Genomic DNA, 27578 nt, shown 5'->3' on the forward strand with positions numbered 1-27578 from the left:
TTTTGTTCCTTTCAAAGAAAGGGAGATGTTACGTATATGGCTTGATTGACCATATTTAGATAGCAATGTACTCTTACATGAAGTAGAGATCAGCAATAAAAGTGTGTCTTAGAAAAATGGAAAAGCTTGGAGAGGTTCCTTGTCGAAACATTCACCATTATTGATTGCAAAAAAAAAAAAAGAAATCAAAGAAACTGTTCATGCTTCTGCAATGGAGGAAGCAAGAAAACTTTGAACGTAAGAGTTTAAATAAACGTTGTAACGTTTTCCTAAACGCTTAGGAGGAACAGTGAACTTTTACTCGAAGTAAATATCACTTCTCGTTCTGTCGACCCTGGCTCCCTCTCCCACCCCTCCCCTACTACTCGTTAAGTGAAGGGCTACGTGACCAAGGAGTGCCAGGCTACTAAGTACAATGATTTTGACGAAGATGGAGGGAGGCAAGGAAATAATTTTGTGCTATTTTCTCTTAATAGTCTTAAGTTTTAACCGAAAATTTTGCTACACATGCCTAAAAACATGCAAGTTGTTTCTTACGAAGCGTTCTCCGCTTTTCGAGGTAGCCGTTCCCTATCATGCAAGGTTTGTTCGATTTCTGGCCTGCTAAGTTTACAAACGTGTACATCAAAAACTCCATATTGTCTCTAAAAAAAAAAGCAGCAACGAATTAAATGTTGAATGGACTGACTGTAGAACGGAGATAATTTTAATGATGTATTAGTTTACTGGTAGTGTAAATGATGTTACCGTGCCTTACAGTGAGTGGCACCTCCATAAAATCTATTTCTCTTAAATTTAATTTATGGTAGTCTTCATCGCCACTTAGTTACAGGTCCACGGTGAATTATCATTTTCATTTACCTTCATCACTGTACTGAAGCTTCACCTATCTACATTCCTACCCTAGCAGTATACGGGAAGTTTGTCGCTATAGACCTAGTTAATCGGCTTAACCTTTATGGTTGCCAATAGTTCAGCGGTAGTGCATGTGATGTACTAATCAGGTTGCGAGCTTAACTCCAATGGGGAACACGCACAGTTCTTTTTTTTTTTTAGTATGGTTACATTAAAGTACTCAATGAAGAAGCTCTCCTTTATTCTAAATCTGATCATATAAAAGCAACCATTATTTATCACAGTACACTCCAAACCCCATATTTAGTTGTTGCTGTATTTTAAATAGATGAAAGAATTTAATTTTCCGATTGTTATGTTTTCTTTCTCAGCTCTTTGAGGACTACCACACCTTCAAAAGACCCGATTTAAATCAGAGTGGAGGGAAAGTCCTTGTCACCTAAAAAGATTGAGAAAAAGCTGAACATCCATGTGGACTCCAAGGTGAAAGTTTCTTGTAAAGTTGTGTTCACTAAATAACATGTGTAAGTCTTGCACACAGACTTCTTGTTCCTGACTTTAAGATCTTAACCTAGGTTCCATTAACCTGGAAAATTTTAAAGAAATAGTAATAACAATCAAAATCCTAATTTTAAACTTGTATGTTTTACCTGAAGAAAGCTGAAGGAAGAAGGCCAAATCACTGCAATGGTTTATAATTTATCTTCTTTGTTTCTGATCTACAAAAACTAAATGTTTTGGAGAATATTCTTGCATTCCCTGGACCCTCTCTCTGTGAACTGTTTCTTTCGTAGCAATTTCACACATTTTGTATAATTAGATACTATACATTCATTCTCTCTGACCTTTGAGTTTCATTTTTTTTTTATTTTAGGTTGAGTGGCCTTCGTAGCAAAAAGATAGAAAATTTAAGACTGTCTCAGAAGGCACATTTAGTTATCCCTTAAATGGCTAACAACTGCTCCAGTATACTGTGAGTTGCTCACTTTATAGTTTTGCCATTAATTTACAATATGACTGAATCCTTTCACAAGTAGAATGTCTGATTTTAGATGTTACAATTTTATAGTAATATTTTATTAACCCATATAAAGTTCTTTGGAGTTATTTTGATATGCCTAGAAATATAATTATTTACCAAATACCAGTAAGTATCCAGTCGCATTCGATAGCTGCTTTATTGGGCATCATTATTGTGACTACTATTCATGATGTACTTTTATTGCTTTGTTTTATTAACTATTATTGTTGTGTATTGATTTCTTATCAAGTTGTAAATTGTATATGAAAAGTCTATTTTAGGAGTATGGAAATAAAGTATTGTAATTGTTGTTTTGAGTTAACAATTATAAATTAACTTACCCTCACTCTCCAGTAACAATGAGGAAATTGGTAATCAGCTTGGTTTCCTTGCCATCCTCTTGCTAATTTCTTTAATTCATGTATTCTAAGGATTAAGAAGGACATTTTTAACGTATTTGTTGATTGAAACATACTTACAGTGTAAGACTGACTATTATTTGCAGGAGAGAGCAGATGGTCCAACAAATAACATCACTTCTCTGTGAAAGAAATAGACAGGAAGAGGAATATTGGTAGCTGTGGTCGATGATGTAATTGATGGGAATCATCCTGAACTTTCAGTTAACTATGTCGTAAATTATACAGTCAAGTTACTTTAACATACTTCGGTACCTTTGTGATAACAGTATGATCGACATAAATTTTGAGATTACTTTTTTTGTAAGACTGATTTGGCAGCTAAGTCAAGCCATTACACTTCAACCTCTAACTGTTACATATTTCCTTATAAAAAACGGCAATTAAAAGAATACAGAGTTAGATCAAGAAAAAAATTTGAGTTGTTTACTTAAGTTTGAGTAATATTGTTTCTTGTCACCTGTTTGCTGGAAATGTTTGCTGGAAATGTTTGGATGTTGCAGGGGGAAGTTACAAGTTAATCACTTTTAGGAGTTAAAGGGTTAAAAATCTTTCTGGTGAATTTTAAAATTTATGTATCTTTATTTGTGTTGTTTATAACACTAAAATTGAAAATATCAGGGATTCGTACCATTCTCTACTCCTTATGTAACCATTTTATTAGTAATTTGGTTACTGTTATTATTAATTGACACTGTGGGGGTCTGTAAGGCTCAGTTTTCCCCCTGGACTAGTACCAGTAGATAACTTATTTGTTGTTTTGGTTTGGTTTTGTTCTGGTTTGCTACAAAGGGCAAGGAAAAAAACTCTGGACCATGGCCAGCATATAGTCAAAAGGTGGACCAGTTTAACAAAAGCATACCTATCCAATCAGTGTAATGTATTTAGGAGTCCTACCAAATCAGATTCATGTATTTAAGAGGCCTGCCAGTCAACATAATTCAGAAAAATGAATATGTATATATCTGTAATTGATACATTACAATATGAACTAGCATATGATGAAAGATGATGCAACTTAGAGATAAACCTCTGATGGTTCCAGCTGCTTTCTTAGGTATTTTAGTGTCCAGCCTTTTTTGGTTGGAGCAATGAATTATTTACAGTTTAAAATTTTTGTTCAAAATACAATTCTAAGTTCAAAATCCTAACAAACTTATGGAGTCTTGTAAAATTTGTAAATATCCATTGAGGTAAATACATAATATTTATCAATGTCAGTGTGGTCTTGTTGAGAAGAATATTGACAACATTACCCTTGATTTGTGATGATGTAAAACTACAATTAAAGGCTAGAATATCAGTGAATTTAACTTATCAGTATGCCTTGAACCTTTAATTTTCAAATCTCCCATGGAAAATCATTAATCTGTAAAGTGTGTTATTGGTGAATAGCATGTCAATCTAGTAAATTGTCTTGATAATTGTCTTGAAACCGCCGCCTGATTAGCTCAAGTGGTAGAGCGCCGGACTGCTGAGCGGGAGGTCGAGGGTTCGAGCCCCAGACCGGACCAACACTCAGAGTCTTAAAATAACTGAAGAGAATGTGCTACCTTACTATTATATCGAGAAATGGATAGACATTTCAGTCTTCTCGGAAGAGGATGAAAAACCGTAGGCCCCGTCTCCTGCATCTTCTCTGTACTGGTTAGCAGAGGACCTTAAGAACCCATACACCTATCGCAAAGAGTAGGGTACGTAGCTCCCGGTGTTGTGGTCTGGCCTGTATACTGAAATTGGGGGCATTTGACATTGTAATGCGCATTTGATCATGCCCAAGTTAATTTGCGCAATATAAATATTAAAATATTAGAAATTATTATTATAGCGCTAATGTTTTGACGTAAAAATGGCTCTCAAGGCCAAAAAGATTCTTTCTTTAACATGAACCGTTTATCTTTTAATTTTTTTCAATCAAGTGATCAACGAAACATTTTTATTTTATTCTACGTGTTGTTTTTGACTCTGACAATCTTAGCCATGGTTGTCTATGCCTCTCTCTTTGTGATCCCCTTTAAAAAGAATTGATAGCCTCTCTAATGATGGCAGTGAAGCAACATCAATTATCAAACACCAACGATAGTATTTGTGGGTAAGGATTTTGATGATAGGATTATTTCGGTTTGTCAGTTTATTTTGGTTAATTCCACAGAGTTTTCTTATAGCTGTAAGAGTGAAGATAATAGCTTTCGCATTTGCAGACGTTCGAGGTGTTGAAATCATCGTTCTATGGAGATCGCCTCGTAATCATTTTCTACCTAAGAGTTAAAGCTTACTGATGTTTCGTCTTTCGTGGAGCTCATAAACCATGTTAGGAGTCTACCTTCCAGCGTCAAATGAACCAAATTTTAAAACATCATCAAAAATGCAAGATTTTACCTTCAACCGTTTAACATAGAGCCATTGAATACATGTACTCATCTTAGTGTATCAAAACTGTGCCATATTTTACGTCGTAAAATTTAGGACTTGATATCTGAAAGAGGAATTTGATCCCCTTGAACGTAAAAAGGTGTCAGAAAGTCAAATATGCGTTGAAAGTGTTTTGAGCAGTAATGAACGCCATAATTAGATGAGTGTGAGTTGCCGAACCCAAACCCGTTGCCGACTTCATCGCAAAAACCTCATCGAAATTTAATCTGATAATATGTGAAGCTCTATCGACATTGCCATACTTTTCCTTTGTATAAATGGTCACGATACAATCTGTGTGGGCCCACTCTAGTGTCACGAGTTTGGGCTGTACCGAAGGCGAGCAGCAGTATCAGCGCTAAGATTTTTATTACATTGGCCACAAATTTATCAAAAAATTGGTTTATTCACAAATTAGAGGTTGTCACGAAAAACTGTCATTCCCAAAAATTAACTTTTTTGGAGCTTTATTGCTCTAAAATGCCATCGTTTTGAAATAAAGATTACCTATAAATCTCTCCCTCGAGGATTAATGAACTACACGAGCGAGACTTGTATTTGACCCCACACGTTTATCATAACGGACTAAACAGTGTCTGTTTCGACTTGTCGCATATTGACAGACTTGGAGTAAATAAAGCTAAAGACCGGCGCGTGATTAATTCCTGTGAGAGCACATCATCACATGGCTGCTTACGATTGGATCTGAAAATTGTAGTATTGATAACATGTTTTGAAAGGCGTACGTGCTGTAGAATTAGGGAAAATGCTAATAGTATATTTTTCCCAACTTCCGGACTTTAGAGACTTCCCCTGGATATAGCACGTTCTAAAGCTAAACGAGGTTCCAGGCAGCCGGAAATAATAAGTTACCTTCCTCATGTAATTACACGTAGAACATGATTATATTCGCTTTCAACTATTTGTAATTTTAACGAAATGGTATTGATTTGTAACATAACAATTTTTAACCCTTTAATTTTTGTGTGCTTAAAGATTCCTTCGCTAATACTATTTACTTTTAATCGGGTTCCTTGAGTTTAGATGTCTCCTCTGCTGAAACATGTTGTCTTGGAACTCAAGTATCACTTCCTTCAGCCTTTCAGCTATTATAGAACTTGAAATTAGCCAATCAGAACAACTTTTATCACCCTCTGGAGATAAGTACTTATTCTAACGAGACCAATTTTCGGAAAGAGAAGGATTTACTTTATCATTGTGTTACTAACAGAGAGAAACTTAAGTGAAATAGTGCTGTAAAGAATTTTATTATCTGAGAAGAGTTCACAGTCGAAGCCTTTTCTTTCTTTCGGGTAAGTCGATAAATTAATCGCTCACAGCTCATAATCTTAAATGTATTCTTAATACAAAGACAAAAGCACGAATTAACCAAAGAAGTATGCTCATAAATTGTTTGAAATCGTTTGTTGAGCTACTTTTTTGTTTTACACGCAATAAGCAACATGCCCCGATTACATCTTGTAACCGAAGTGTTTTCAAGACCTCTTATTTAGTTAACCTTCTGAGATTAATCCAGTTCCTGGTAAACCGATTGAGACGATTAAACTGTCAATTCTCTCTATTTGCATAATGATTGATATATTGAAATTGCAGGGAAATGCGGCATACAATGAATATATGAAGTTCATATATTTTGAACTGCGGTATTAAATACGTATGATGCACGATCCTTCGCAGTAGATAGCGCTATTTATGCAATAGCGAAAATCAGACCGGAAAAAAATCAGGCCTGTACTTCATATATTCATTGTATCTGATTTATCATCACGGGTTTATTACGAATCAACTTAACGGCCTGCTCCCAGTTGGCTTGTTAGCTCAATTGGTAGAGCGCTGCACTATTATCGCAGAGGTCAGTGGTTCGAATCCCGTACAGGCCTGATTTTTTTCAGGTCTGATTTTCGCTATTGCATAAGTAGCGGCAATAGAAATATTATTCACTATTATTGTTCATATGATTATTTGTTACCATTTATTTTTGATTGAACGCCTTTCTCTTGTGAAACAGCTCACTCACAAATACTGGTATGCAGCAGGTTTTCTGTTTGGCATGTGAGACAACTCTCTGCAACACTACTTTCTAGGATCATTACAACCTAGTTATTTTTAATGCTATACAAGTTGTGCTATATCAGTAGCCACATGCAGTCTCAGACTGCCAATTTTTCTTTTTCTTATCTTCTTTAGGCTCTCACCACAAACATAGAAATGAAGTTGTTCGCTTCCTTAATCGTTTTCGTTACTTTTTCATCGCTGATGTCAGATTTAAGCAGTGGACAACGGATTCAAGACAGACTTGTAAGTAATAAATGGTTTATGTCACTTGCTCACTTTTATTCGGTTGCGCAAACTTACAGACGCCAGATTGCGTGATAATCAGCTAACAATTGCAAGCGCCTTAACGGAAATATATTTCAGGTTATAAGAGTGATAGGAGTTGAATTCGAATGACGTCGGTCACTGAAGGGTTCGCCGGGGAATGAAAATAATTGGGGTCTATTTAAACGGAGATGGGGGACCCCAGGTAGGCGGGATACATGTAAGGGTAACCCTATCAGCAATTGTTCATTAAACGTCTAAAGATGGGGTAATCCGCCTTGTCAGGGTCGCGTTCATGTTATATTTACTAGCGCACCAATAATCTCACCCCAGTATCCCGGGATTGTATGTAGACGCATACAAGATTGTATGTAATCGCAGGCTATATTTCGACCACAGCTAGACGGATTACCTCACCTACCTGGGGTCCCCCACCTTCTTGCAAACATGCTCCTAGACTAAGAGGGTGAGGGTTAAAAGGGTTTCTCCAAGTTGTGTGGCCCTAGCCCTTTGAAAAGAATTTTACTATAGCCGCACTCATTATCATAAAAATCTCAGCCTTTTCTAGATTTTTGTTAATTACTTCTTAGGTAAACACGAGGTTTGATAAAATGGCTCTAAGACTTTAAACTAGGAACTTGCAAAGTGCATAGCTTCCAAATAACTGTAAAACTATATCCTTGAATTCCAAATCTGCATTAGCATGCCATGCAAATTTATAATTAGAACTCCTTTACTGTATTTCTTAAATTTTTTTTGGAATGATAAACGTTTAATTTTTTAACGACTTTTATATAATCAGAGTTTTTATTTTCTCTTAAATTTTCCAAGTAAATTCTAAAATAAACGTATTTATTGCATTTAGCGCCAATTCAATCAGCGTCGGCAAGAAAATGAAGACTGGAGGAAGTACCAATCATGGTATTTGGTAAGTTTCGTTTTCTTCAAGCTGCTAGAGTAATAACATTTTTACACTTCACTGCTTCCAGGTGTCAATCCATTGCTGTTTGCAATGTCATAACTTATCACGCCCAAACCGATATATGCGACAAAGTAATGTAATAATGTTTACCGAATGCAAAACAAACAAGAAATAAAAGATTAAAATCCAAGCTAAAATTTTAGTAACAATGATATGAGGTAGTATTATATAAGCACCCAAGCCTAATAAGCACCAAAAAGCAGTCGAGCTTTCACGCGAAAACATGATATCTTCACAAGTGAAAATAACATTTGTACTGCGAATAAAAAAAAAATGGCTGAACGGCGTTAGAACCAGTGTACATGGCTCGATGTTGTTGTCTTTCGATTCTGGCCAATTCTGGCCACAGAGTTCGCGTTTTTACTGTCGAGTTTGAGGGCTTCGGTAGTACTTAAAGTTTATGCCTTCATCTTTCATATCGCTAATTTCGGACAGTTTACTTTACAATTTGTTAATTAATTTCAGTCTTTGCTCTTGTGGCCGACAATTTATAAAGTTTCGGGCGCTCTGATTGGTTTCTCGCACTTTTTGACGAGCTTCTCTTATATTTATGTATAATTTATGAATATTGGTAATTTGTAATTTGGTCTGAAATCAAACGCGAGTGATTTCACAATCGAAAAAGCACGCAGTGAGAGTTTGATTTCAAATCACAGGTATGATTTTAGATAAAAAATTATACGACACGAAGTTCAATTACCACTTTATTACATCATTTTGAAATCGCAAAATTAAGTTGCTCAAATACATTCAGGTTTTTTAATGTGTAGAAATGCGATGCTGAGCTGTTTGGTGAAAAGTTGCAAGAGTTGTCTTTCATTTTCCTCTAATATTATTGGGTTCTTAAAACAAGCCTTGAAATCTGACTGGCTGTTGTGTTGTACAGGATCCTCACTGGCTTGGAAAAGATGAGATTTAGTGCGAAGAATGGTGCGGTTCGTGATCACCAGTGATTTCAAAACAGGCGTGATGAAAGCAATAAACACCTTTTATCGATTTACCAGCGTAATAAACCACTCGGGATGTTGGGAGAACACGAGAGAAGTTTGTAAACTACTCGTTTGGGCCTCGTGATCTGCAATTCTTTCTCATGTTTTCCCAACATCCCGCGTGGTTTATTAGCCTGTAAACTGATAGAAAGTGTGATTTATTGCTTTTATGTTCAACATTAGAACTGAAGCTTAACTTATATTTTAATTATAATTTAGCGCAAGGTAAGAAAAATCTTAGCTGATCAAAAATTTATTTTATCTTTGCAGAATAGTACAACCGTGTCTCTAAATGTCGCTAAAGCATGGAGCGCAGGTTATACCGGGAAAGGAGTTCTTGTAGCTGTTGTGGATGATGGCGTAAACAACGATCATCCTGATTTGGTTTCGAACTTGGTGAGTTTTTTTCCGAAAGAAGATCTAGTTTCTTACAAATCTCAAGTAATAGTTGAATATTTTTCACCACTGAAACAGACTGGATGTTTCATAAAGCATTCTCACTTTATTGCAAATCGAAAAAAATACATGGCAAGAACGTGCAGATACGTTGCTTCTTTAGTCTTCTCTTAGCCAGTCAAAACTGCCGACAGATTTATCTGTACAAGTAAAATGCAATTTTGTCAACTTGAAGGGGAAGGAAATGCCTCCTAAGACCGAACAAAAACTAAAATGTGGTGCACATCTAGAAACAAAAACATTTACTCTGTCATACTTAGGAAGTTAAGCGAAGAAACGCAATTCTCAGAACATATCTTTCCGATCTATCTCCGCATTCAATGTGTAGGAAAAGCAAAATTGAGATTGTGATTCGGCGGATGAGTTTATAGGAGATACGAGTGAAGAACTGAGAAAACAACGTTTACAGTTATATCCATATGTAGATATTGTGACTTTTGGTCTTGTATCTTTCTTTTTACCTGAGGGAAGTAGGGATTTCTAATCAAAGCCAAAAGTGCACAAATCAAAGTTTGAACTCTCGACTGTCAACCCCTGAGTGCACTGCAGTACTGCATTGCGTTACTTTTCTAATGCCACCCCTTTTTCCAACTTTGCCCTGGATGCATGCTTCCAAATCTCTGGCGCAATTCACCAACTATTGACCCCCTAGTCTTCGCCAGCCATTTCCTAGGGAAGAACGATAAGCTGGGCAAATGGTTTAATGTCAAATTGAAGAGGGAGTTCAAAATACTGAAGAGAAGGCCTCAATAAGCCCAATATCACGGAAGTGTACATCATTTATTTCCATGTGCCTCTGCGCGTGACTCGGAAAATATTTGTTCTGTGTATAACTACGTTTAACTGTGGCTGTTTTATCTTATATTTATTTATTTTTCTTATAATAGAATTTTAAGGCGAGTTATGACTTTTTGAGTAACCGAAGGGAAAACGCAAATCATAACTCAGACAGGTACGTAATCGATTTCGCTTTGGCGCAGTAATATAATTGTTACTAAGTGTTTTGCCAAAATTATTTGAAACTTAAGTCTCACGAAGGTTAATCAGTTCTAAGTGCTTTGTCTGTTTAGCAGATTTGGCGTCTCTATAAGTTTGTTTGATTGTTTTAAAATCCTTGTGCTGGTCTAATGATTCAAGGGGCTACAAGGCCTCATCCATATTTTTCCCGTCGAGTGCAAGAACGTATTAAATTAGGACTTAATTCCCAAACAGAAGCTTCCAGTTCACCGTAAAAACGTCAAATTTTAGCGTGGCTGTATTGATGTGAACGTCCTCGCTCGTTTTGTTACGGCGTAACGAACTCCAGTGTATGATTATAGCTACAAATATCGAATGGTGGCGTGGCTCACAGGTCTGACCCATTTCGTTCGATGAAAGGGATGCAAATTATCAACATATCTACAAAAGTACCTTATTTTTTCTTGTTTGACAAATGATATGTGCAGACATTTTGTTCATTGCTCGTACGCAACATGCAATAGATCCGAGCCATGTTCTGTTTTATTGTGCATGAAAAAATTGCTTCATTCTGATAATAATAATAAATAATTTTGCAATGGACATTCCACTGGGTGGCTTTTCTTGTCCACTGTTTCCAGATCGTATTGAAATTTGGAATGTTGGTTTTTGCGGAGGGAGAAAAACCCTCGGAGCGAGAACGACAACTAACAACAAACTCAACCCACGTGTGACGCCAGGTCCGGGAATCGAACCCGAGCCACAGTGGTGGGAGGCGAGTGCTCCCATCACTGCGCCATCCCTGCTCCTGATTGACTATGATAAACATTTTTGTGAGATAATATGAAAAAAGAGAGAATTCAGAGCGGTAAAGGAGTAATTTAATGAAAGAACATTACAAAAAAAGATCCAAACATAATATTTTAACAGCGACAAATAATACCTAATCTTTATAGTGTGATCCACGATGACGTGTTGACAACTGAGAGAAACGCCATTCAACTTCGCAGACAACTGTCGTCAAGTTTTGTTGAAAACAACAACAAAAAAACACTCTTTTCTCAATGCTGAGTATTCTCCAAGAGCTCCAAATCTCCCTTTAACAAATTAGACTAGAGAAAAGGAAAATGCTTCAATAATTACGACGACGATCTTGAGAAGCCCCCGCGGCTTTGAACGGTCAGAGCATAACGCGAAAGGTAAATCTGGCTCTAATAGTCTTGCTTCTTCCTTAAATTTCAGTCATGGAACACAGTGTGCTGGGATAATTGCCGGAGGAAATAATACGAAGTGTGGCGTGGGAATCGCTTTTGAATCACAGATTTCAAGTAAGAGATCGAGAAAGAAATTGATATAAGTATCTTTCCTCGTACAATGACATGAAAGATAATTGCATGTAAGTTCAAATGAATTGGACACTTTTTAATTTGACCGATATAAATAAATTTACAACAAAGGCGTAGTTCACGCTGGGCGTGCGCATATCATATCATTATATTTTGTCGTTTAACAACATTGGTTCATACGTCAGCGTGCGTTCGTCGAGATATGAAGCACGCGGGAAGTTTGGAGAGCTCGAAAGATGCGTAGGAGTTGCTCGAGGCGTAGCCGAGAGCAACTCTAGCTTCTTGAGTGCTCTCCAAACTTCCTAAGTGCTTCTATCTCGATGAAGGTACAGCTGACGTATAAACCAATTGTTTTATAACATTTTTAACGCTGTAGTTTGTGTAAAACGGGCAGAAATTCCCTCTCCTACACTTCAATGCATTGCTTATTTTGTTTCGGAAAAGTATTTCGCCATGCTTCAATGATCTTGTCTCAGATTGGTCAAAAACTGTCAGGTGCATTCATGCGTGGAAATGAAGTTAGAGTTCCGAGACGAGATGAAACCGATGATTGCTTTGTTTTCCCTTTCTCTGGGTTCTTTCTCGGGAGTTAAAAAATCCATTCCAAAAGAAAAAGTAGACAGATCTTCATCGGTTTGTTCGCTTGTTGCCATGTCTAGTTTAACTTTTTTGCGGAAGTTTTTCCCGTTTTTTAATGAAAAATGCTGAAGTCACTCGCGAGAAAAATATTTTTTCGCGAGGCATTTGTTTGCTGACGTCACCAGTGTGCGCAATGGAAAATTGAAGCACGCTCGCGCTGTTGAATTTGATTGCACGAATTTACAAGTTATGTTATAAATACTTTTAAATGTTCTATAGTAACAATTGTTCAGCCTCTTTAACAACATGCTACACTTAAGTCAAATGATGTATGGCTAATGAACTCTACATTTTCTATGAAGGCTGTTTAAAAGATTATTGCTTTGATCTCCTATCGCTAGGCATTCGATTATACGACGAGACCATCAACAGATATTCAACTGATGAATTAGAAGCCAAGGCCTTAAGCTTCAAGAGAGACATGATTGATATCTACTCCAACAGCTGGGGGCCCGGCGACAGGCCATTCGAAGTGGAAGGGCCTGGTTCTCAACTTAGAGACGTGCTCTACAATGGGACTCGACTGGTATTAAGCCAAACTTTTAATTCACTCCTTTTTTTGGGCAATTAATAGCTTCTTGTCAGAGAAATCATAATTATTAATAGCCCTTTTATCCCCTATATTTATCCTCTTTTCGGCGAGTCACGCTAGTAATTGATTGGCACCTGCGTTCACTTATACACCATTTAGGGTCGCAAAGGCAAGGGCTCCATCTTCGTCTTTGCAGCGGGAAATGGTGGAGTACTTTCAGACAGTTGTGCGTATAATGGTTATGTAAACAGTGTCTATACTATCGCTATCTCTGGAGTGAATCATGATGGGACCATACCAGCATATGCTGAGCCGTGTGCATCCATCATGGCTGTGACATATGGACAAGACATGTTTAGATATGGAAAATATATACCTCCTGTGGTGAGTGCGATTGTGTACTTTCGTATATTTTACGTAGTTGTCGTTGTACTTAGCCGTTACGTTTGACCTAATACGATCGTAGTTGCAGGGGATTTGATTTTATAATTTTTCACTGCTTTCCTTGAGAATGAACTTAAATAATAAGAAACGCACCTCGCCCAATTAATCTCTGAATTTTACCGCTACGTTGACTTCCTCTATCGAGGAAAATACTTGAAGTTGTCTAACGATGATTGACGATGATTAAAAATGATTTTTGCGATACCATTTCAATGTACCTACCATAATCACCCGAGTGAGCGCCGAAAGTTAACTCTTTACCGTCACCCTAACATCAGATTACATATTCTCCATATTGTTCTCTTTACATTTCCTAAGGTTCTGACAGGAAGAATTTGTTTAACCATCAAGACCTCCTTTAGTTGGTGATCATTTTCTTTATTCTCCTGACCTTAATGTGTGATTTAGGGGTGATGTTGTAAGGAGAAATTAGATGCTGGTCACTCTGTGGTCAAGGGTTAATAAACGCCGCGATCCTGATGCGGCGCTGAGTCGAAGAAATCTTTCGCACGCTGCGATCCTTCATAAGCAGTTGCATAATTGAGGGAGCTAGATGGATATCCTTTTTTTGCACATATTCAGACGCATACGAGATGTACTGTTCCATGCTATAGCTCGTAAATTAATTTCAAGAAATGATCAGTTAGATAGAAGTTGAGTGAAGACACAACTAATTAAATAGAAAAATAGCAAAAGAGACAAATATCAGTTACTGTACAATTTCGTTCAGATGGAAAATATATATGTGTTATTGACCAAGTGTGAGGTCAAAGATGGCTGAGTATTGGCCGAGTTCTCTTTTCACATTTTTTATGAACCGAGACGAAGTCGAGGTCCATAAAAACTAAAAAAAGAACAAAAGGCTAGTATCCAGCCTTCTTGACCAAAAAAGTTTGGTCAATAAAGGAGTCATGATATAGTGAAAAAAAATTCGCCACAATAAGAATCAAGAATGACCTATTTATTTCGAGAGCCGGGAAAGAAAATCAATTGTGTTTGAAGCTCAGTTTATCTAAGAGGTTCATTTAATTTTTTCTCTTTTTTTTCGACTGTGCTTCTGCCGCTTTTTCTGACTTCGTCACTGACATTCTCCAAAAGTGACGAACTTCTCAAGTAAACTCCATGCACTTTTTCTCTCGCGCTGGATCAAAGCGGGCGGTCCTCAACGGACAAGGTGGGCCCATCTTGCCCGCTCGGGGACCCAATCAGAACACAGGATTCGCTTCATCTTGCCCACGGACGCTACGAGCTGTATGATAAAGCAAAAATATAGAACATCACTCAGTCGCTACTATTTATTAGTTTGAGTAAGCACTGCCCTCAAATAGGCGCAACCCTCAAATAAGTGTCGCTCTCGAATAAGCGCCGCACTTGAGGCGCGAAATTCCAAATAGTGCCGCAGTGCTTAACCAAATAAATACGTTAATTAAAAAGGAAATCATAAAAGTTTTCAATTGCGAACCCCTAAACGGGAGAACTGAATTGTCAGCATTATTTCTAGTCCTTCTGGCTGATAGGGTAAAAAAATTTGGAACAGGATAAATGTTGTAGCTGCCATTCTCGAGACTCCAAAATAAACGAATTGTTAACACGTTCTTTCATTCGGATAAATGTATTGTAAAAGAGTGAGACGGAATAGGAAGATGTATAGAAAAACGGTAGAAAGGTTGAAAAGACTGAGCCGAACGAACAAACGGTTAAAACTAAAATGAAAAAAAAAAATGACTTGTGGCGGTCAAAATATTCCTTTATGCTGAAAAACTCAGTAGTATTAAAAACATTAACTGACATTTACGATCTTACAAATGTTTTAGAGAGTATCAAACTGTAATCGATTGATACCGAAGCCTACATTTTCAATGAAACAGACAATCTGTATAAGAAGACACTTCCCTTTGAGTTTGCAAAAGTTTGAGACTACTACATGGACGACGGGCTCTGCAGAATTTGAAATCAACGAGATAACTGAATATTGGGTTATCATGTCAACTTTACAACCTGTTGTATATTGACTATATACTTCCGACCAGTCAGAGTTTCAAAGTAGATTTAATGTAAAATAATTGTTAACTTCCGCATTCGCTTGGGACTTGGATCAATGTCTTCCTTGCTTAGGTTCCATTTGATATGGATTTCTTCATAACCTATGTGTATCGTCTTATATTCCATTATCACCTTACAGCGCAAGAGATACTCATGTCATATTTAAATAATTGTTAACTTCCGCATTCGCTTGGGACTTGGATCAATGTCTTCCTTGCTTAGGTTCCATTTGATATGGATTTCTTCATAACCTATGTGTATCGTCTTATATTCCATTATCACCTTACAGCGCAAGAGATACTCATGTCATATTTAAATAATTGTTAACTTCCGCATTCGCTTGGGACTTGGATCAATGTCTTCCTTGCTTAGGTTCCATTTGATATGGATTTCTTCATAACCTATGTGTATCGTCTTATATTCCATTATCACCTTACAGCGCAAGAGATACTCATGTCATATTTAAATAATTGTTAACTTCCGCATTCGCTTGGGACTTGGATCAATGTCTTCCTTGCTTAGGTTCCATTTGATATGGATTTCTTCATAACCTATGTGTATCGTCTTATATTCCATTATCACCTTACAGCGCAAGAGATACTCATGTCATATTTAAATAATTGTTAACTTCCGCATTCGCTTGGGACTTGGATCAATGTCTTCCTTGCTTAGGTTCCATTTGATATGGATTTCTTCATAACCTATGTGTATCGTCTTATATTCCATTATCACCTTACAGCGCAAGAGATACTCATGTCATATTTAAATAATTGTTAACTTCCGCATTCGCTTGGGACTTGGATCAATGTCTTCCTTGCTTAGGTTCCATTTGATATGGATTTCTTCATAACCTATGTGTATCGTCTTATATTCCATTATCACCTTACAGCGCAAGAGATACTCATGTCATGTTTAATGTTATAATCAACTTAAGGTCACAGTGAAAGGATCAGCTGGTTGCACAGAGAAATTCCCCGGCAGTTCTGGCGCTACCGCAATGGCTTCTGGTATAATTGCCTTGGCACTCCAGGCAAAGTAAGACAACCCATAATCTTGATTGATCCGTCAATATGCCTGGTATCGATAGTTATTATGACGTAGCAACAATGATAACGATTATTATACTAATAACAACAAATAAACAACAGTCTAGATAGATTTTAAAGCGGCAAATGTGAAAATATAATGTGTAAACATTATCAGCATTTTTTTTTTTCGAACATGTTTACAGCTCAAACCTGACCTGGCGGGACGTTCAACATATAGTTGTTAGAAGTTCCCAGCCCATCAGACCTGCCAAGAAAGTTCGGAGTGCTTCTCGCTCAAGGCCTATCTGGACAGAAAATGCTGCTGGTCTAAAAAGTGGGTCCATAATCAAGCTTACAGATATTAGTCTGATTATAGGATTAAAGAAAAGAAAAGCGCCCCAAGAGAATTCTTGAGTTTAAAAGCACTTGCAAAATTTTAAGGATTCGAAGAGAAGCACCTACTCCCCCCCTCATAGATTTTTTATCATGTGGCATCATTTCAATGATAACGTATTTATTGTGTGCACTACACATGCACTATGGGATTTCTCATATAAGACCTCAAATTGCCGTTCTATCTTCCGAGTGTTATTAGAGCTCCTACATGCTTTTATTTACCTTCCAGCGGTAAATTTTTACTTAAAAATTATTCAGTTATTGTATTCTTTTGGTAACTCTTTAGTGAGTGAAATATTTCCTTTTTAGGGTTTCACGGCCAATACTTCTAGTCTTTGTATTGTATTACTTAATTATTAAAGTAATGTAAAGTAAGGCAACAGGTCTTGAAACTAAACTGCAAAATACAGTGTTTCATATTTCACTTGCTGAGTGATCGACTGTATAGACCACTTTCATAAATGGCTGCCCTGTAAATATTGTTTTGTTTAAATTTAAATTAGCCCTACTGGCCTCGCTTGAGATAATGTATTGCAGTAAATGGTTTGAACCCGGGGGTAACATGTGAAGGTGTAGTCTGATCGTCCGGGTGAATGTAGTCCTGAGAAGGACTGTTGTCGGTGGCAGTGACTGACGTTTCGACAACCTGTGCGGAAGTCATCATCAGAGTCAAGACTTCCGCACAGGTTGTCGAAACGTCAGTCACTGCCACCGACAACAGTCCTTCTCAGGACTACACTCACCCGGACGATCAGACTACACCTTCAGATAATGTATTGTTTTGAATTTTGTACTGGAGAACGAGGCCATTAGGGCTAATTTCAATTTAAACAAAAGAATATTAATCCGGCAGCCATTTATGAAAGTGGTCTATGTGAAAAATTTTTATTATCCTCTTTTCTTAGGACAGTCAGAATGTTTCTGAGGTTGCGACGTGCCGTCTCAACACTTTTTGTGAACATCTTTGTATTTTTTGTTACATCTGTTTCGTTTTTAAAAATGGCTTCTTTTAATTTTAACCCGCAAACAACGGGAAGCTATTCACTGTTTGGATGTAAATAGTCACCTCCAAGCCAGCCAATCAACGCTCGAAAGTCCGCAGCTATGCACGTTAACCCCTTACATTCACAATGCTAAGTGTTAAGTTTCTTTTTTGTGCATTAGTGAGCAAGCACTTTGGATTTGGGTTGATGGATGCTTTCAGTATGGTGAAATATGCGAAGAATTGGCGTCCTGTACCTCAACAGCTTTCCTGTGAACTCAAGCTAGACGTCTCAAAGTAATTGTCTACTAGCAGTCAAAATACTGCAATTAGTGCAACTTATTGTTTCATCGTCGTCTCAAACGCCATTGTCAGGAAAATACTCGTAGGGGTCGGGAAAAGTTAGTAATACAGAAACTGGAACTTATCTAGGTCTCTAAATCTTACCGTTCCAACAACACTTGCATGGTGTTTATTCATCACACAAGTATGGAATGCGAACATGTTTAAACAAACTTTATACTGACTCGTTACGACTCTTACAAACACTTAATTGATACTGATGTTGAGACGACACTGAAACGTCGAAAACGAATTCTTTCGTAGATCTTTATTAAAATTTACTATCCTTCAGTCATCCACTGTCATTGAATAACTGTTTCGTACCGTCCACATTTTAAGATTTTCTCCAAATGTTACTTTTAAATGATACTTGAGGGTCACATTTAAAAAGTTTGCAAAGTAATCATTGAGAAATAACTGAGTAGATTTGGTATCAAATAAGACATAGTCGATGGAGGATTTTGTTTGGGGCTATTTATTCCTCTTGTTCTGAAAGATACGTATTAAAGTTTCATTTCTTTAAGCTTCAAGTTCCTCTAGAGTGGTGATTCGTTCCCATGAAAACTCACGCTTCACCTTAACTCTGAGGCACACAGACTGCGGTATCAGATATTTAGAGCATGTACAAGCAGAAATCAATCTGCAGTTTCCTCGTCGAGGTGAACTGGAAATGGTTTTAACGTCACCTGGTCGAACTGAGTCAAAACTTCTTTACCCACGGGTAATGGACACTTATGCTGGTTTCCAAAATTATACAAACTTGCAAGTAACTAGCCTGGCTTACTGGGGGGAGGAGCCTACTGGTGACTGGAAGATAACGATAGGAAAAGCAAGAAAAAGATGGAGAACGAATAACAATAGAAAAGGTTTGAGAACTATCTTTTAAGAATGTGATAGATTCCTTATTACTTTTATCTATGATTTACTTTCTTAATTTTTAAGACAGGTGTCTCTGAGATATGCCCTAAGTATCAGTGAACTATTACACTTAATGCCCAATTTAAAATATTTCACAAGAGCTCTCTACAAATGCCTTTTTTTTAGTTCAAGGGCTAAGCAAAAACAATTATAAGCGGTAAAGCTTTTTTTTTCAGTGTTTGAGCTTAGAACATCATTGAAATGCGGCATTTAACTTATGTAGCTACATGTACGCACAATAGCTAGAATAAAATGTATTGTCATCAACTAAATACATTCGTCTTTAAATGGCTCAAGTACGATTACTTGGTGGAATTACGAAAACAGCGCGTAGATTGTAAGTGTTAGAAGATTTTTCTAACACTCTTGTGCAGTTGACTATTTTTTATTCTCCTTTCTTATACAAATTTCTACTTTGAGGTCTAGCTCAGCTCTGAGTAAAAATGTTTGTTACAGGCTTATAAAGGTGACACTTACTAAGATGTCAATCTTCATGCTTCGTCATCTTAGCTAACGAATCACGTTAAATACAGTTACGTTTACGCAGTGGTTTACGCAGTTACAAAATCATTTTCTACCTGAACTTCTTACATTTCCAGTTTTAAATTAGTTCTGGTAAAACAAAAACAAGATTTGCAATATAAAAATTATAAGGAAACCGTTGCGTAGATTTGAATTGCACTTGAAATATTTTGCATAACACCAGAATAAACAGAAAATTCGAGGAAGAACGGGCATACCCAAAGTACCGCCTCCAAAAGAGCACGCGCTACTCAAACGTGTCAACTGATTATAAATTCGGGGCGAAAGATGAAAAGTGTTAAATGAACTTAGCTTTTGTACAGTTAGATGAACTATTTTCTCTCAGAAAGAAAAGGTAACAATTACTCTACTTGCAGAGTAAGACCGCCATTGAAATAGAAAACTATCAATGCTTACAATACTTTTAAAGAATGGCTTATGCTAATTTATGTTGTTTCCATTCATGTTGCCAAGACTTGTTAAGTTTAAAATCACATTCAATGAGAACTTTTGCTGGGTGCCAGTTTTGTCTTTCCATTTAAGATGGCTCGTACCGGTTTTCATCTTTTTGTTGGTTCGTAACTTTGAAAGAATACAACAGAAAGACTAACTAAGGCCAGTTGAACACTTTTACGGGGTTGAATTATAGAATAATTGGTTATCTAAAAACAGGTGTCATTTCGTCACTAGCAGTTTCCATGGCAACGCTTTCATAGGCGTATTAAGATGCATTTGGATACAATGAATATATGAAGTTCATATATTCTTAGCTTGTGGCTGAAATAATTCGAAAACTAACCCGGTGACCCCGTGGTTATTTTCCGTGATTGATTTTGGCACTTTAAAAGGAAAATGCACAAAGATTTTTAAAAAACTATACGGAGCGGAATTTCAGAAAATCTAGAAAAAAAAGCAATTTTCACACATCGCAAATTTCCTTCCGTATAATTTTCTATTTTTTTTTCTGATGATTCTTTTCGACGTTATTATCATATTGGAACAATAAAAAGTTTCAGTTCTTATAGGCGGGTTTTTACTGTATTATCTAGTGACCTTCTGGGGTGAGAAAAAAACTTGACAGTTTTAGAGCTGACAAATAAAAGAATTCAATCGACTTGGTCGGCTTTACTTTATGCTCTTCCTACCAGAGAATCTAGCCAGTTTCAAAAATACTATTAGAAAATTACATGTCGACTTGAACGCGTTTTAGTTTCATGAAGAAGCTGTCGTTATTACCAAGAAATCCAAAAATTTTATTTACATTTGATTAGCAGATTGTTATAATTTCATTTAAGATAATATTCAATTTAATTTAATTAATTTTAATATCATATTTGTAAATTTTTTATTATCAATGTTTGTATTTTGTAATTATTTGTAATAGTAGGTCCACATCAGCCTCTGGCTGCCTTTTTTTTCAACTTACTTCTCAAATAAAGTATGTATGTATATATGTATGTATGTATATATGTATGTATGCATGTATGTATACCCTTCTTTCGTAAACAGGTAGAATTTTTGGCTTGAAGCTTATTCTCTATGGAACCAAGAAAGATCCTCTCGCTGAAAACTATCATGTCCACAGAAATATTAAGAAAGTAAAGGTTGTCAACATTGACCGTCGAAAAAGAGGTAAAGTGACGACAAGAAAAAACTAACTCATGATTATGTAGGATATCAATTGATTCTTAAACTGTTTTATACCACAAATACGTTAAAAAAATCATGCTCTTTGATACATGACTAAGAAGTGGGTCGGCAACTGTGGCCGAGGCAACAGGACAACATGAATAAAGTAATAGTTATCAGGGACTCTCTTCACCAAATTCAAAATTCTCTCAGATTCCCGAAAATCTAACAGATTTGTTCTCGTCCTCAGAAATCCCCATTCACGGTGGTTATTCATGGTGGAGCTACTGGGGAGAGTGTAGTGAGAAATGTGGAAAAGGAACTCAAAAACGCTATCGCAAGTTCATAAATCCCCCACCAGAAAATAATGGAAGAGACTGCAAAGGGCCAAGTGAAGATTTAAGAAGTTGTCGAGGTTACAGGTGCCCAGGTAAAGGATAATATCAAGGAGGGATTTAGCTTTAAATTCAATTTCACGCTTTAGCATTCCACTCACGGTTTAAATAATCAGCGTACACGAACATTAAATGTGCAGTGAACGAAGGAAACTGATGCCATTGTTTGCAGTTAAAGGTCTTGCAGAGCATTAAAGGTTAAAGGCATACTTTGAGGTCTTGAAAAAAAAAAAACAAAACAAAAACAAAAACCTCTAATCAATGAAAATGGAGACCTCGACGCGCCAAGATTTGCGAGTCATCCTAAAATTTTAATTTGAAGGTAACGACTTGTATTTCTGTTGTTGTTATACTTATTCTAGACGATAAACCTTAACATAAGGTGCGGTTATTTTCCAAATACAAACGAGTGTGTCCTCCATGGTTTCTGGACAAACGTATCCCTTCAGCCGGAAAAAAGAGTCTCTAGCTTCTGGCGCTATCATTCTGCACAGGAGTTGATGTGGTGCATAAGCTTATCATTTTTGGAGACTAAAATGACCAATAAGCTAACTAGAAATGCAATAGTTTAGGCTCCGACTAGATCTCCTGCTTTCGTGTTAGGATGTTCTGAGTCAGGCTATGAACTGGGCTCAACGACGGATCCCAATATTTACTATATTTCTTCGGCGTCTACTTCATGAATGTGAGGTCTGTCCTCTTTTAAGACTATGAGATCTAAACCTCCTGGTTTTGGTAAGCGCTTCCCGACCTTATCCGGTTACTGTCAGTTCATTTTGTTTCGTTCTCATCCACTCACTATTTGCTTGATACCTTCGTTGTCGTTATTATTGTGATAGACCATACATCTTCTTGGTTGTCTTATCTTAGTTGATGGAGGTTACTCGCAATGGACCAAATGGTCTAACTGCAATGTGGAATGTGAAAATGGAACTCAGGAGCGTCGTCGGTCCTGTAACAGTCCGCGACCTAGGTTTGATGGGAAGCCATGCGTAGGGTCTAGTAAAGACGAAAGGTCATGTAGCAGCCATGCTGAGTGCCAAAAACGCGGTAAAACGTTATCAAAATTTGATTTTTTTTACATACATTACCTTTTTGTCACACCTTATTGTCTCTGGTCATCGATGCTAGATAAGTTATTCCTGTAATTGAGAATTTTTCAATGGAAGAGACAGAGGGTTTTTTAAGTGAAAGGTCACTCAGCCGTCCTGATTAATTTCGAGACAAAAATTCAACAACAGTAAACAGCTCAGTTGGAGCTGTGTAAACAAAGTACCGTCCAGTAAATTTTTCGCAAAATATTTCCTCAAACTCATTTTACCATCTGTTTCTACCTGTTTTTATAAAACTCCATGAAGAACTCCGTCAAGCGCAGGGAGCGCTTTAAAGTATTTTAAGGACTCTTTTTTGATAACTTCATTTCTGCAATACTTTATCCAGATTTTAGCTTCATTTGCCAACGGCAAATGGACCTGTTAAATAAAGACTCTTGCAAATTATCAGCTAACATCATTTTTAAACACACTAGTAGTATTAGAACACCAGAAGTGTGTCTGGAGGGAAGTCAGTTTTGTACATAAAGTGTAAAAGTAATTGAATGTGAAAGACCTGCAGATAAACTTATTAACCTTCGGCAATATTGACTCCATTTTAGTTTTGAAAAGTAATTTTTGATTCAGATATGTTAAAAAAAATCATGCTCTCTGATACACGAATAAGAAGTTGGTCGGCAACTATGGCCGAAGCAACAGGGCAACATGAATAAAGGTAAAGGTACCAAGCAATCTCTGCACTAAATTCAAGGTCTTGAGAAATAAATCTCAATAAATTTGGAAACCTCGACCTGCCAAGATTTGCAAGTCATCCAAAAATTTTGATTTGAAGGTAACGACCAGTATTTTGTGTTGTTGTTATACTTATTCTAGAGCGTAAATCTTAACATCAGGTGCAGGTTTTTTCTCAAATACAAACGAGTATGTTCTCCATGGTTTCTGGACAAGCGTATCCCTTCAGCCGGAATAAAGAGTCTCTAGCTTCTGGCGCAATCATTCTTCACAGGAGTTGTTGTGGTGCATAAGCTCATTTTGGAGACTGATATGAGCAATAAGTTAACTAAAAATGCAATATTTTAGGCTCCGACTAGATCTTCTGCTTTCTTGTTAGGATGTTCTGAGTCAGGCTATGAACTGGGCTCAACGATGGAGCTAAAAATTTACCATATTTCCTCGTATACTTCATCTGGTGAGGTCTCTCCTATTTTAAGACTTTGGGATCGAAACTTTCTGGCTTTGTTAAGTGCTTCCCGACCTTATCCGGTTACTGTCATTTCATTTAGTTTCGTTCTCATCCACTCACTGCATGCCTGATACCTTCGTTGTCGTTATTGTCGTAATTGACCATACATCTTCTTGGTTGTTCTATCTTAGTTGATGAAGGTTTCTCCCAGCGGAACGAAAGTCACCAAAATCACGGTAAAACGTTATCAATATTTGTTTTTGCTTTGGATACATTACCTTTTGTTAACACTTCATTGTTTTTAGTCATCGATGCTAGATAAGTTATTCTTGTATTTAAGCATTTTGTCAATGAAAGACTTAGAGAGCTTTTCAAGTGAACAGGTCACCTAGCCGTGGCTGTTTAACTTCGAGGTAAAAGTCAACATCGGTAAAGAACCCACTTGTAGCAGTGTAAACAGGTACCGTCCAGTAGATTTTGCGCAAAATATTTCATTTAAATGCGTAAGATTATTTTAAGAACTCCTTTTTACAACTTCTTTTCTGCACTGACTTTCACAGATTTTAACTTTTTATGACAACGGCTAATGGACCTGTTGATTAAAAATTCTCGCAAATCATCAACTACCGTCATTTTTAAACATACGATTAAAGTTTCATAACACCGGAAGTGTTTTAGGAAGGAGGTCAGTTCTGCGCATAAAAGTGTAAATTCAAATGAATGTAAAGGACCTGCGCATAAACGTATCAACCTTCGGCAATATTGAGTACCGTTTTAGTCTTCATAAAGCAGTTTTTGATTCATTTGACAGTTACTGCTAGCTGCTTTACTGACTGGTCAAAATCTTTGATGTTGAATTTTTGTTGTTGAAGATTATTACTTTGGCCTTTTGACGGTTAAATGTTGACCCCATTGAGGTTCTCTTTACTTTGCAATATTTGTTTCAGTTTGTGGGAACATTGCATCACCAACAAGTTGCCAACGGCACTTTGATGATGGAATGTGTTCCAATCCATCAGTTCGTAGAATGTGTCGAAAGACTTGTGGTCTATGTCCAGGTTTGTCTTATTGATGTATTCCCTTGAATGTGAGACTATGTGTTACTGCTACAGTTAATTTGAATTTCTCATTCAAGTGTTTTTTTAAACCTGAAACAATCCTTACTGAAGAATTCCTACCAATACAGTATTCGCAATTGTAAGAGGAGTAATTATTATATGGCTGTGTCTCACTAGGACGGGAACTAGCGAATTCACGAATTTGATTGGCTGAAATCAATATTGAAAGCGGTCTAGATTTTCCCATCTAGACTGGTATCTAGACCGGTCCAGAAAAAAAAGGCAGAAAGAATATAAAATATTGGCATGTAAGACACAGCCACATAATAAACATCTTATTAACCGAGCTAGGTCGGTCTGTATGGGAGAATCTTGACCGAGGTCGCCAGTACAGACCGAACACAGTGAGGTCTGTACTGGCGACCTCGGTCAAGATTCTCCAAAAACAGACCTCCCGCTCGGTTAATAAGACCTAAAATATAAAAATATCAAAAACCAAAAGTGACAACAACTGGTGGATAAAGCTCAATTAAGGTCGTTAAAGCAAGGGTTTCTTAACAAATTAGAATTTACTTCTTGTGTAAGAGTGCCGACGATAATACAGCTATAATTTTTCTCTGAATTTTAGAGCGAAAGTGAGGTATCCAACTCACCGTGGCGAAATATCAGAATATTGTTCCTCAAGCGAGGACTAGGTCATCAGTATTCTACTTGCTGGCTTCTCTTTTAAAACAAACTGTTCGAGCTGTATAATGAAAAATATTTACTAAGAGTTATTTTAGGAATGTCAACAAAGCAAACTAAATGATTTTGTAGCTCCACTTGACTGAAAGTCCTGACGGCTGGCATTGCATTAAATTGTAGAAAATGCATTGATGATATATAATTACCGAGCAGGGCGATAATTCACTCATCCCAAAAATATAAAGTAAATCAACTATATTGATTTCCAGCTGTATCCACTCATGGTGGAACTCAGCAACGTTTGCGTTCATGTAAGAGAGGGGGAAACTGTCCTAGACGGGGACCATATACACAATCAAGGAAATGCAACACACAAAGTTGCCCAGGTAAATACCTTCTTTTGCCAACTGTTCGAAATTCGACAAGTTCAAATTAGTATAAGCAGCAGTGAGATCGTATCAAGAACAGAATCATTTATGATTTCTTGAGATTACTTGGCTCAAAAATTTAATCTTTTTGAGGATTGTACATCTTACGAGGGAATTTCTTAAGATACGTTCAAGCTGATCGCTCCAATTCCTTGATGATAAAGATACTCCGTGTACTATGCTTTACTCTTTGTCTCCAGTTTGTTTCTTGATGATCTCTCAACAAATTATTATTTTCATTGGACATATGTGGTTAACATAGCAATGCCACGTCCTCTAAAGAGCCCTCGGATTTCAATCCCTATTTTAGAGAAAGCTAATAGAATTGTCACCAGCTGGTTCGTTCTTGTTCAACCTGTTGCTTAACATTTCGATGAATTCTTTCAATGTCTTTTTTCAGTGTGTGCCAATATTGCAACTGAAAAATTATGCCAAAAGTACTTTGATGATGGATTGTGTTCGAATCCATCAATGCGTGGGATGTGTCAAGCGAAGTGTGGATTATGTCCAGGTTAGTCTTAGTGGCCCTCAATAGTCATGTTAAAAAATTAATCATTTGTGAAAGGAATGTTACAGAGAAAGTTTTATCAAGTTCGGCAATTCTCACTGGAACATATTCTTCAATTCAACACCAAAAACGTGCAATACCTCTGTTTTTATGGGCTGTTTTCGAGGAATTCGAAAATTTCCTAAAGAATCGGTTGCCGTGGTGACAACATATGGGAAGAAGTAAGAAGTTACTAATTCCTTAGTAAAAAACAACAACAACAAGATAAAGGGCTTGCTCATTGAAGTACCTGAAGAAAGATTTGTTGCTTCTGATAGAGTCGATGGGCTCTTTACCCCTAGCATAACTTCTTCCTGATGGTAGCAAAGGTCAGAATTTTCATGAAATTTTAAAAAAGCGCTTTATACCTTTTTTTCAGTTTGCAAGAATGCATTGACTGATTCACAGTGCCAAAAGTACTTCAACGACGGATCATGTTCTGAATCTTGGGTTAAGAAAGCGTGTCGGAAGACTTGTCTCTCGTGCTAAGCTAAATATTTCTGGATTGCTCAAAAGGCCAACTCCAATGTAGCTTTGTTGGTTTATTAGCTCGACGTTTCGACCGTCTCGGTCTTACTCAGGAGCATACTAATTACATGAGCAATATTCAAATTTAAAATTCGTGTCAACAGTAAACATGATAGATAGATAGATAGTTTATTAGAATATCGAACATGGCAGTCCGTAGACTGAATTGCGTTACAATTACTTAGAACTAGGAATAAATGAATTCCAAATACAAATTGAAATTATAATAAAACCATAAATGCGAAAAACTCTCTATATATGACTATGTACAAACTAGTCTAAAAAAGAAAAAAAATTATGTACACATACTTGGAATAAAAGTGTTCTTAAAACGATTTGTATGTGTACGGGGCATGCCGCGTACGACAAGTTTATAGTAAAAAGTTACGCGAGTAGCAGAGAAATAAAGTTCTGTTGTGTCTATAAAAAAAAACCTTATAAACCGATTTCG

At 36.9% G+C, this 27578-nt stretch overlaps 2 protein-coding genes and 1 non-coding gene across 4 annotated transcripts in view; 2 read left to right on the top strand and 1 right to left on the bottom strand.

Annotated features, from left to right (window-relative positions):
• The window catches only part of LOC111326494 (abscission/NoCut checkpoint regulator), a 152091-nt gene that overhangs the window by 48471 nt on the left and 76042 nt on the right, over window positions 1-27578 (bottom strand). The gene's annotated exons all lie outside the window — the stretch shown is intronic.
• LOC111326502 (endoprotease bli) lies at window positions 5567-27462 on the top strand. Of its 2 annotated transcripts, XM_088762591.1 has the most exons (20): window positions 5571-6020; window positions 6916-7026; window positions 7913-7975; window positions 9289-9414; window positions 10362-10426; window positions 11674-11759; window positions 12758-12942; window positions 13108-13332; window positions 16370-16470; window positions 16667-16797; window positions 18024-18138; window positions 18715-19049; window positions 21133-21255; window positions 21503-21682; window positions 22518-22697; window positions 24074-24118; window positions 24830-24940; window positions 25894-26010; window positions 26453-26563; window positions 26979-27462. In XM_088762591.1, the coding sequence occupies exons 2-20, from the start codon at window positions 6937-6939 to the stop codon at window positions 27086-27088; spliced, it is 2499 nt and encodes an 832-aa protein (XP_088618717.1). In that variant the 5' UTR covers window positions 5571-6020; window positions 6916-6936; the 3' UTR covers window positions 27089-27462. The 2 variants fall into 2 exon arrangements, with proteins under 2 accessions (XP_088618718.1, XP_088618717.1); XM_088762592.1 differs by lacking the exon at window positions 22518-22697 and having other exon boundaries at window positions 5567-6020.
• Trnan-auu (transfer RNA asparagine (anticodon AUU)) lies at window positions 6536-6608 on the top strand. The gene has a single exon. It is a non-coding gene; the product is annotated as a tRNA-Asn (tRNA).

Source organism: Stylophora pistillata, chromosome 6 (genome assembly GCF_964205215.1).
Source record: "Stylophora pistillata chromosome 6, jaStyPist1.2, whole genome shotgun sequence".
NCBI classification, from domain to species: domain Eukaryota; kingdom Metazoa; phylum Cnidaria; class Anthozoa; order Scleractinia; family Pocilloporidae; genus Stylophora; species Stylophora pistillata.

Coding starts and splice junctions, on each gene's coding strand:
- LOC111326502 (XM_088762591.1), top strand. CDS start 6,937: ATGAAGTTGTTCGCTTCCTTAATCGTTTTCGTTACTTTTTCATCGCTG. Junction 21,256..21,502: donor CATTGACCGTCGAAAAAGAG/GTAAAGTGACGA, acceptor TCTCGTCCTCAG/AAATCCCCATTCACGGTGGT. Junction 26,564..26,978: donor GAAGTGTGGATTATGTCCAG/GTTAGTCTTAGT, acceptor CCTTTTTTTCAG/TTTGCAAGAATGCATTGACT.